Source organism: Ctenocephalides felis, unplaced genomic scaffold, assembly GCF_003426905.1.
Source record: "Ctenocephalides felis isolate EL2017-DRISC unplaced genomic scaffold, ASM342690v1 CF-g0.4_SCAFFOLD_01547, whole genome shotgun sequence".
Lineage (NCBI taxonomy): Eukaryota > Metazoa > Arthropoda > Insecta > Siphonaptera > Pulicidae > Ctenocephalides > Ctenocephalides felis.
This window is the reverse complement of record NW_020537701.1, coordinates 1-12743: the sequence shown is the minus strand read 5'-3', so window position 1 is coordinate 12743 and position 12743 is coordinate 1. Positions and strand designations below refer to the sequence as shown.

General features: G+C 28.1%; 1 protein-coding gene across 1 annotated transcript; it reads right to left on the bottom strand.

Moving 5' to 3' along the window:
• Nucleotides 1–560: 560 nt before the first annotated feature.
• On the bottom strand, nucleotides 561–12082 carry LOC113372065 (eye-specific diacylglycerol kinase-like; the record flags this gene model as incomplete). The annotated part of the gene is made up of 3 exons (XM_026612410.1): nucleotides 12033–12082; nucleotides 6083–6224; nucleotides 561–764 (listed from the first exon to the last, which is right to left on the bottom strand). Coding segments are annotated over exons 1-3 (396 nt in total), but the record flags the coding sequence as incomplete, so codon positions are not given.
• Between the last annotated feature and the right edge of the window lie 661 nt (nucleotides 12083–12743).

Sequence of the window (12743 nt, the reverse complement as noted above, 5' to 3'; positions counted from 1 at the left end):
GTTTACCAAAGAGCACTTCAATGAAACGGATAATTTGCGGATTCACTTTCATTTACTTAGAGAAGTTCAACTAAAAAACAATTCTTTGTAATCGAAATAAATTCATTACTGTTGTGTAATAAAATCAAATTTTTCCTTTTCAAATATAAAACAAACAAAAATTTCGTCATCTTTCTCACGAAACCATCTGGTGGCGAAACGGAGTTCGTCGGGTTTGCTAGTTTATTTATATATGTGCGTGTGCTTGTATGTGGGCGTGCAGAATTCAGAATTAATAACGTTAAAATAAGACCCATTTTGAATTATCGATCCTGATACTTTGTTCACACGCAATATAAACGCATGTTGTAAATACGTTTTGAATTCCACTGTCAAAAATAACGTTTATTGCTATATTTCATAAAAAAAATAATTGGCTTGGCTAGTTTCTTTTAACAAACAAATACAACCCTTAATATAAATCAACATTTTACTATTCAAAAATACAACAACTTATTAGCGCCTCTCTTTCACAACCTTTTTTCAATTTCTACTGGTGTTATAATTAGAATTTCGCTCACCTTGCCGCATTGTCTGCATTTTCCTTTCTCCGTCCGCCGATGCACCCAGTGATGGTGCGTGCACGTCTGTTCACGGTATTGCCTGACCCCGACATCTCGGAAGGTCGGTTTGCATTGGAAACGCGCCCGTTCGTTGAGAGCGCTCAGGCAGCCTGCGTGCGCTATCACCTTGCACGCCGAACACTTCAACCGAGGTCCGTGCTTCTGCAATAATAAATAATAGAAATGTAATTTAGGTATTAACAGGCTGGTAAATAGCTTTGAGAAATACGTAAATCGATTTTAACGCGAAACAACACAAATATTTGTCGAGCGTTGTTTGGGAATTTCTAATCAAACTGTGTAGTCTTGAGGAATAGTTGTTGGAGTGGGTTGGAATTTACTTAACACTTTATCGATTGCTGGCATAATTGAATGGGTTTATCGATTACTACGGCTTATCGGTCACTGAAGTGGTACTTACGAAATGGGTGTCAAAACCATAAGCGCTGGATGGGACGTTAAATATAACTAGCAAGGACTACAAATTAATGAACAAGTTTTTGATCTTTTGTAAACTTTCCTATCAGTTATTACTGACAATATGCCCCAGAATATCGATAGAACCATATAAAGTATAGTGGGACTTAAATTCCCATGAGTAAAAGGTCTACCACCGTTATTTCAAAAACAAGTAAATAATAGAATTTTCAACGATACTTAATTATTATTAACTTCCCGTAGGGTAAGTTATTGTAATGGACGGAAAATCAAAATTGAAAATTTTTACATTTCTCGACGTTTTGAAGGTTTCTGAACATTTTGGCATACCTCAGACAAAAAGGTATGTGTGTGTGTGTGTGTGTGTGTGAGTGTGTATGTATGTATGGATACAATTTTTCGTCCACGTTTTCGGCCGCACGGATCAACCGAATTGAATGGTTCAAAAAACATTCGATTCCTATTGATAGGGAGATGTGTTGATTAGTTCTTGGCAAAGGCAGGCCCAGCCGATTAGGAGATACGGAGCAAAGAGTGCATAAAATAGAAAACGAGTTTTTGATAGATCGGAACATCCGATTTGAATGATCCCAAAAACATTCAATTTGTAATGACTGGGAGAAGGGGTGATTAGGCAGGTCCAGCAGTTTCGGAGATACAGAGCTAAATGTGCAACAAATGGCAGTTTTTGAGAGAACTATGCGTCCGATTTGAATGATTCCAAAAACTTTCTGCTTGTTTTTACAAAATAATTGAATTTGGAAAAAAAATTTTGCTTCAAATTTATTTCAGATTTTTATTTTAATTCTGTTCTTATATACTTTAAACAAATAATTTCAACTTTCCAATTTAGTTTATATTCTATTTTAAAACATTTAAATTCCTCGATCATTTTGTTACGGTACGGAAGTTCCAGCAATTTGCCTTGAGCCACGATGCCACACACCCCACTAGTTTAATGATTGAAATAGAATGCAAAAAATCTGTGTAACCAACTCTGACCTATATTCTTTTGCCGTAATCAGGAAATAAAAAGCATTGAATCAATATTCCAAACAAAAGTACTATTTTCCGTTAGTACTTTTTTTGGTTTTCAGCTCTTTTTTAGTTTATGATACCTGAATATAATTTTTATGTGTATATCACTTAAATGTTTTTTTTTAAGATGTATTATTATTTTAGTTAGATTCAACAGTTTTCTAAATAAAATCATGAGGGTAGTGTATTAAGAAAAACCTAAACCCTTTTTCTACTGAAGATAAACATTAAGACAATAGTAAAAAAATAAAATTAAGTTACAAAAGACAATTTCACAAGAAATAAATTAATAACCATTCCAACTCTGCTGATGAATATGTCTGACAAAATATCAGATCAAAGTTACATACAATGAAGTCTATGTGAAAAGTGTGCCCATAAAATTTGTATTTCGTATTAGTTAAACAATGTAGCTAATATTTTGTAAGATTCTTTTAAAATTAAAAATAAAATATTAAATCTGTTTTCTCTTTTTACTTCGCTTAGAGGATAATAAGAGACACATGGCAAATTTTTGAAAAATAATAAAATAACATATTTCTGTACTTAGGGATTACCTGGAAATTTTATGGAATATAGTTCGAACTGTTTCAAACGTGCTTTGTATTTATTCATTATGTTTAGACAGTATAATTGAGGAAAGTCAAATTGAGCATTTGTGTGTCCAGCCATACCTTAAAACGATACCAATTTTTACTATATAATGAAACTAAACGTGAATGGAATTTCATTTTATTAAATATTGCAAGAAAATTCTATAAAAGGACAACGAGTTTCATTTCTTTTAAATATTTGAAAAAGATGTAGCCCTTTTTTTGAATTCGTCGACGAAAGATCAAATTTTGGCTCAAATATACTTTTATCAATTTTGGTGTCCCAGATATACTTTTACCAATTTTGGTGTCACACGATTTAGAATGACTTGGAATAAAATGAGCAAATCCAGCTTTCTGGCAAAAACAAACTTCTTCGAGTAGTTAAATAATACTATTAATATACGAAAATATAACAAATGACCACCTATTCCAATTAATAGTTAAGTAAGAACTAACACTACACTATTCCTGTCTTGCTAATTTTATCGTAAATAATATTTAATTTACCAAACACAAACACTATCAATTATTCATTTGTACGCCGGAGACTCTAGTTATATTTAATTATTAATACTTCAACAATATAGCTGAAAATGGATCATTCAAAGGTCAAGTTTAGTTTCTAATTAACTAAAGAGGACAGTAAAGAAAACGTTCGATGTTCATAAATAAATAAGTAATGATACGGAATACGATGCCAACATTGATTTCGACTACAACGTGGAAAATTCATTTCGTTCACAATCGAAGATCCACATACATTAGTATAGTTTCGGTATTGCCAATCACACTGTGGGTATTGCCAAAATATCTTTCCTTTCAATAGTCGGACCTTTACGGTAGTTGATATGTCAAACGAATTCTTCTAGGTCCATTATGTGTTTTTATTGTATTTTGTTAATCAGCAAAAAATAGATAGGAGACAAATTGAATAAAGCCGAAAACCAACTAACATAACATAAATAGTAACAAAAAACTGTGAATATAATAATGTTTTACAAAACTTTCCGTACTGTATCAGTACGATAAAATCACGATTCGTGTTGAAACCTGCACGTTTTTATAAAAAAGAGATTATTAATCAATCATAATTTTTTTGGTCAAACTCATTACATCAATGCTTTTTTTAAATAAACATAAATTATAATTTTTTAAGAAATAGAAGTCAATAAATATTCACACTAGGACAGTTACATCTATTATTATATTAATTGTCGACACAAATATTTCAATAAATTGATGCTTAAATTAATTAAAAAGCCCAATGGAAAAAATTCACGCTAATAAAACCAAACGACCGAACAAAATTATTCGATAGATACATTTAACTGTTTACAAAATAAATCACAATAAATTTAGAGAACGTATTTTTTATTATTAGTTTATTTACTTTATAAGCAAATACATTAGTCATTACAAAACGTTAAACGACTTCATTTTAATATCAATAATCCATCATACAATTTTTCAAAAATTTATTTCATCATAAAGCACAAAGCACAGAAGTACTATATTACAGTATTTTCCTTCAGTTTTAATACTCAAACGTCTCGAACGAAAAAAGCTCACGTGCTTTTAAAAGCTTCCGCCAAGATAAATCTTCTGGGTTCTTATAAAAGAATTAGAAAACGAATATATACAACACATGTATTTATTTATTATGCTCATTCTGATATAATGGCATTTTGGTAAACACAAATATTTGTGTAGGATCCAGGTATTTATTTGAAATAGATTTTATTGTGGGGAATTATGAGAGAATAAATGCGGAATAATAGGTATAAGGTATTATAATTCTAATATGTTGTCTTAAATAATAAAGTACTAAATATTGTAGAATTAGGTTCTGTCGCTAATATTTTCACTTATTTTTTAAAAAAAAATACTATATGGTATGTAAAACTTGTAATATTGCATCTTCAAAACGTTTTTTTTCTTCTCTCGTTAATAATTTTCATATATTATTCAAATATATTTCTGTACTATTATGCAAAATCACAATTGTTTATATAAATCATCACTAGTTAATTATCAAAATTGCTTAAAACAACACGCAAATATAATTTTTTGCTGTCAATAAATAACAATTAATTAGTAACCAAATTAGAGTAGATAAAACTTGATTAATTATATAATTCATGTCGATACTATGTATGAATTCATTTAAATCATGTATATACGAGGTCTGTTCAAAAAGTACCCGGAATTTTCGTTTTTTCAAAAAATATTTATTTATTCGTCTACATTAATGTGGTCCCCTTCAAAGTAGTCCCCCCCAATATAATACACTTATGCCAGCGTTTTTTCCAATTTTCGAAGCACCCTTGATATTCTCTTTTTGATATGTCCTTGAGCACTCTCAGCGATTTTCTTCAATCGAGGAAAACCGCCGTCCTTTCATGGGTCTCTTCAACTTTGGGAATAGAAAAAAGTCACACGGAGCCATATCTGGTGAATTTTTGCACTTTGCAACACTTTATTTCATTTTTTACGCAAAATTTAATACAAATTCTTTGACTTTTCAATTCTTCCATTGTAAAAATCGCCGAGCTCAGAAAAACACGTCGAACCTTAGCGACTACCACAGACAAAGTAAACAGTGAATATAGCTGAAAATTTCATCATACTTTAGGGGCATGTATACCAACACAATAAAAAAAAAATTTTGACAATCAGACACTCCAGACCCGCGAAATTTAATTATTAGTAATTCCGGGTACTTTTTGAACACACCTCGTATATATATATATATATATATATATATAATACGATTAACTGAGAATATATAAACTTAAAAACAGTAAGAAAAACCTCAAAATGTTTTTTTTTATGTTACTATTTATTGTCGACGTTTTGACAACTATTTTACGTGGATGAAATTTAAAAAAAATCTCGTTAAACTAGATAATATTGTCTGTAAAATGAACTACGATAAAGAAAAAAAAATCATAAATTGACAAAATGACGGCGTTTTTAAAAAAAAAGTCGAATTTTACCCAAAATTTTGGTCGTTTTTAGACTGCCAAAATTCGATTTTTTATCCGATCAAAAAATCGATAGTTCATTTTACGGAGAACTATATATATAACATGTAAAAAATTCATAGTGATCAGATCATTCGGTTTTGAGTAATCGCTGAAGCAAATTCGGAAAATGCTGTTTCGAGAAAAACGCGTTTAAAGATTAAATGATCGTTATACTATATATTATGTATATATATATACTCTTTAAATTGCTGTAACTCAAAAACTATTTAAGATATCAATTTAAAATTTTGGTATGTTATTTTTAAAGGTATAACCTATTGAAATATGGAACAATTGAAAATTCGATTTTTTGAAAATTTCACACTAGTTGTGCCCCTTAAACAAAATTGCTATACTATAATAGTTCAATTATCCCACTGACCGTGCAGTCATTGTCAGCCAGGTAGCAGTAGTCCCCGGACACGGAAGTCGGCTGCCACATATGCTCCCCGCTCAGCGCAGCCTCGCCCCAGTCCGGGGTGCTCCGGATGGCGCGACCCGTGCTGCCGTCCCCGGAAGCTTTTCTGTAAAGGAGAGCATTGATTGGATGAGATATTGTAACAGGTTCGAGTCATAAATTTTAAAACAGTGCATTCTCAGTACAATATGAAAATAAATGGATCGAGATAAAAATATACAGAGAGAATAAAAGAAGATTTAGATTTATGGTTAAGTTTGAATGTATTAAGAAATATATGTGTATTCCCAAAATCGAGAGGAAGTGTTATTTATCATAATAATGCATGATCTTAAATTTCAAAATGATATCTGAATGCTAATAGAATATACCCAAATATGAATAATTATTTATTTATTTATTTATTTATTTATTTATTTTACGACAATCGGCTATTATATATATATGTTTATTATTATATATAAATAATTATTTTTTATTGCGGTAAATGCATGGAAGGTACATACATGAATAATTTTCTAATCATATCCTTTTATTTTTAACAGAAAACATTATAAATAGCCAATTTTATTATAAAATAAAATAAATTTATAATTTATTACTTAACAATAAAATTCTTTATTTGTTTTCTTACAATATAGTTAATACTTATATACTATCATGTATGTCAGAAAGAAATCATTAAAAAGCTTACACGAATGAAATTATGAGAATGAATTTTGTATGGTTAAATTTGATTTTGAAAAAAATGTAATTGTAACAAATTTTGCTAGCATTTGTCTTAATTTTTTACTTAATAATTAAGTATACATAAATTAATAAATATGTATATTTTAGAATTTTAATAAAGTAGATCTTTTATGTTCTTCAATAGGCTTCTTATAATGTATTTAACGCTTATATATTATCATGTATGTAATGCGTAAATTTTCAGAAACAAATCATTTAAAAGTAATGTATGTTTAAAATTTAATATTTTCTCAGCAAAGCTTACTGGTTTAAAATTCAAATACAATTCAGATAAATCTTCTTATATATAAGAATATAGCTCGATATTATATTAGATATGCTGAAAAATGCAAAAATGGCTAAACCGATTTAGCCAGTTTTAGTCATGAAATATTAGTGATAATCCAGAGATATTGGGAAAGGTGAGAAATTATTTTAAAACCTAGTTGTTAATAAATATTCATATTTATTAAAAAATTAGAGTAAATTTTACTGAAGACCATTTCAACTTATTAAATGTATTTTAGTTTATAAAACTGAACGTTTACCTATTACTAATTAGCAAAACATTTTTATTTTTCATGTTCTCAAACTATGAAAACTGGAACATATAAAGTTTTAGAATAGTCAACCAGCAGTAATGACAAATTAAATACAAAAGGACAAGTTAGTGACTAATCCTTCGTTGAGAATATGTAATTAAGTTTTGTCAAGAGGCTTAGCATGGGTTGATGGTTCATGCGACAACATCGTACCTTACTTAGAAAATCTCTCAACCGTACTTACACCAGGAAAACAGAAGGATTTGTAAAACTTCAGAAGCTATACTTTTTAAACTAATAATATAAAAAATAATAAGACCAGTAGCACTAGATACAGAAATTTGAAAATAGAAATAGCAACTATGTCCATTTGAGAAGTTTTTATTTATGCTTCATAGCAGTTATTGAATATAAGTAGTACCTATATAGTAGTAACACAATATAGTGAAATAAAATTCATTTGTATTAGTGCAGATTGTTTTATTGTAAATTAATAATTTAATTTGCAAAACAAATATAATAAAATTTCCACTTCAAAGACTACGGCGCAAATAATATTAATTTCATTGCCTTCTTGTCTAGTTAGTTATTTTGTATTAGACATTTTTATAAGAATGATTATATTGTAGATACAAAAAATATATTTTGATGTAAACAATACATATAAAATTGTAAGTTAATAGTCATTTAAAAGATATTTTTATGCACAATTAGAACATTAATGATAATGATTGGTGGGGACAACTCGAATGAAGAATATTCATCATGAGTGGTTTTCCTTAGCCATACTACACTATGTGCCCAAATAGGTTATTCGTTTAGAGATATCTTTTTGATCTGATATTTAATTATATATATATATATATATATATATATATATTATAATTGATTACTAAATATGATTCGTTTTAGAAAACTGTTGAAATTCAGAAAGCGTGAAGACTGTACCGTTGTTTTGCACGTGCCATTCAAATATGTCACCGGGATTACGACTGTCTCGAACAGTGTACTCATGTTTTACATTAAGAAGGTCGGGTCAAAATATGTGAACAAGTAAGTAATCTCGAAATACCATTGTGTATAGTTCTCATGAGAACAAGCCGTAGAAATACGGTCAGAAAATACAAAGCTACACATATATCACACGTACAGTTGATAAGGAACTTATTAATCACGTTAAACAATAGCTGAAAGTAGTTGGAACTAGCATTTTGCCTTGAGGCAAGTTGCATAAACTTCCCTATACGTATATATAATCAACTTAATTAATTAAAGTTGTCACTAATCTATTTAGATGAAATATACAATTTTTCATTTCAAAAAAATGTTTTCGCTTTTACTAAAAAATAATCGATACGGCCTTTCAATTGATGTCTTTCAAACACACTTATACTATCTGTAATTGTATGAATCAAATTAATTTGTTTAACACAAAATCATTTCATTCATTTGCTATTTTAAAAAAATATTTTATTTAAGTGGGGACGTCAACTGTAATCAGTAGTACATGCAATACATCAAACAACTACGACACTGTTTCTGACTTGAAATGTATTTTTATAATTCATCATTTGAAAAGTTAATAAAATATTTTATGATAATAAAAATATTAACCCAATATCACAAATATTTATTTTAATTATTTTTTAATATAATGTAGGGCCTATTATACTGAATCATCGTAAAATATTGACCTTGTAATATTTCGTTAATATATGAATTGTTAATAAACAATACATCGGGTAAAGTTAAAAAAAGTTCATTTGCAAAGTTTTCTAGATTTTACTAGTAAGGCTATATAGTAATTTTGGTTAGATGCCTATTGTTTAAAACAATACGTAAGAAAAGCGTAGTGCTCATTGACCTCATACACATGTTGTATTTATTTACTCAATATTACATATTATTTTGTTCATGTATTTTTGCAGGTTCAAAATGATCAAAACAGTTTTCATTTTTTGTGAAATTCATATACATTCATAATTTATAAAAATGGTAAACTAGTTTAGCATTAATAAATAATTTTTTAATTTAAATTATAGACAATGCGTTCAAATTATGTTCCGATCCATAAATTTAGCTAGCATTTTTTTCACAAATACTTTTAGTCATGCAGCTGAAAGTACATAATTAATATAAATAATATTAAATAATTATTTGAAAGATTAAATATTGACAAATAATTATTTGAAAGATTAAATATTGTTTCTTTAATATAAAACTAACTGAATACTGTTTTTGTTTTACACGAAATGCAATTACTCAGAAATTGAAATAATATTTGATAAAAGTGGCTAATACAAAAGGTCGGTTATCTGATCTATAATAATCAACATGCATTATATATATATATATATAATTATTAAACTCAAATTAAACATATATATATATATATATATTATATATATATATATATATATATATTATATATATATATATTATATATATATGTACACATCTTGAAAAGTTCTAATTAAAGAAACAGTATTAAATTATAAATACCCAAAAATCTGACCGTGAACCAAAATTTGCGTGCGCACTTTTCTTACGCAAATTATTCCTTTTTACCTCAAATAATTGACATATTGGCAACGCATTCAAAATATATTTACAATTTTTTGTTCCATTCTAACACTCGCAGGAAACATTTCCATGTCAATAATATATCACGACAATGAAAATAAAATGAAATATTGTTTCTAGAAAAGTTTTCGCTCAATAAAGTTTAAAAGCAATGCTATAAACTTCAAGATAATACGAAACAGCAGTCGTAAATAATATACATTGACAAAATTGCGAACAAAGACTTATATTTTTAATATAACTGACCAGCCGAATATGTTGCTGACTTAGACAATTTATCACAACGTAAATTCACTGGTGCGTGTTTAATAAAAAAACACAGCCAAGGGAATGAACAATTTACTATATCGAGATGAAAAATTGAAACGTCAGTCTTCAGACAAAAAGTGATAAAATAAACATAAACGTAGACTCTGAGACAATATTCGATCATATAGATTACATTAATGCACTGTAAAATTGTAATAAGCTGCGATAAAGCTCTTCCAGACACTACTCAATCAAAAGCAGAAGTCTCAAGACAAAATTCGTTAGTTTGAAACTTTGAGAAAGTTTTGCGAGCCTCCAAATATTCAATAGAGTTTATATAAACTTACATAGCAAATCTAAAAATAAACTTCAAAGTTTAGGGTTAGTTTCAACGAAGAAAGTTTAAGACGGATTTATGGAAATTTGGTGAAATTTATATGTGTATAATCATCAGTAATTAGCGAAGCATATGTCAGTTACAGATTTTGCATTACATGTCATTAAATAAAATAAAAAAATTCAATTAAAGAAAAAGATATATTTTAATATAAAAATTTGCTACATAGACGTACATTACATACATTATATGTTTAAAATTTATGAGTTTTTAACCCGAGGGTATTATATAAAATAAATGACTTGTAGCTTATAACCAACAAAATTAATAATATGGCCTATTATTTTGTATTAGTTTTTTAATTTAAATTAATTCTGTCTTGAGTAGCTCAAAAATTGAAATTGTTTCGTACAAATGTGAAACTGATAATTTAAAAACGATGTTATTTAGTTATAAAAGTTCACCTGGTTGCATTGTAGTAATCGCTGTCGTAATTTATAATAAACAAATGTTCACCAAGATAGCTCTATTAAATTTTTGTTTTTATTTTTTTATTTTGCGCTCTAACATATATTTGGTTAAATATTTTGTAGTTAATTATTCAGGTTAAAAAAGCAATAATTTGATTATTATGTAAGCAATTATAAAAAGATAATTATTGAGAAGAACTTTTGGTTTGAAATTGATTTATTTGCATTTTATTGTGATAATACGCACATAAGTGAAAATAAGTTTTGAAAAAAATTCTTTTATGTTCTAGTAAATTTTAAGACATAATAACACGTAGAAATACATGTTATTAAATAAACATTTTACCTAAATTTTTCTTCTAAATACAATGCTCTGTTATTACGTTTATAAACAGACAAATTGCTTGTAATCGAAAGTGAAAGCTCAAATAATTTCTTTGCTGCTTTAGTACTTTTTAAAACATATTGAGAAAACAATAATTAGATGAACTAGATACTGAGGAAAATATGTCATTAATTAAAAAATCATTTCTATAAATCATATTAGTTTTATAGTTCACAAGATGCTGACCGGCATTTAACTCATTATTTTCTGACGTTATATAACATTATAATATGTAATAAGAAAGTCATTACTAGGTGTTGATACTCATTTAATTTAATTGATTTTATTTTTTTTTTATATATTTTATCTTGATATTAAATTTATTAGTTGTCTTATATTTCCTCATAAGTAAAAGTGAACTGTATAACGATTTGCTGTACTTGTAGTATATTATAAGACGTAATAAGAAATCGATGAGTAGATGAGATAAACATTTCACTATATTAGATTATTTTAGAACAGCAATCAGAACTAAGAGCTCAATAATCTGTTGTGATGGTACTTTATCTCAACAACGTGGCTCTATAGAAGACAAATAAATCAAATAATTAATACTATTGAAAGGGAACAATTATCCTTTTCGAAAGTGATGATATTTATTCTTCTATAACCTATATACTTTAGGTATGTAAATCCTATTCCATTCTTTTTCAGAACTGCTTTCTTCATTCTTCTATTTTTATAAATCTTATCTTCTTATATTCTAATCTTGTTTTGTTTCTTGTTCTTCTTGTGCTTCTTCTTCCTTTTCTACTTCCTTCTTCTTCCTTCTTCCATCTTTATCTTCCTCCTTCTTCTTCTTACTTCTAATTCTATACAATTCTAACTCTATATTTCAAATACTATTCTTATATTCTAATCTTGTTTTTCTTCCTGTTCTTCTTGTGCTTCTTCTTCCTTCTTCCTTCTTACATCTTCCTCTTTCTCCTCCTTCTTTTTAATTCTATGCAATTCTAACTCAACATCGCAAATACTATTCAATTTCAATATAACAAAACAAATTCTACCTTAGTGCCGAGGTAGATGCTCAGGACTCGATCCGAGAATCAATGACCATATTTTAAACCAGAATTTACATCAAATTAATTTCTATTTACTATTATCTGATATTAAGTATATTAGTTGACAGATTGCTTATAAGCAAAAGTGAACCGTCAAACAATTTCTTTTCCATAAGACGGTATATTAAATACGCCCAGACGCTCTTGACAATGACAGATGTCAGATAACGCCGACGCTATAGCTGTTGTTCTGAGTGAGGCCTATCATTGTAGTTTGCCAGAGAATTTCATTAATCATGCAGATAAGACGCGAACGCGGAGCCGAGATT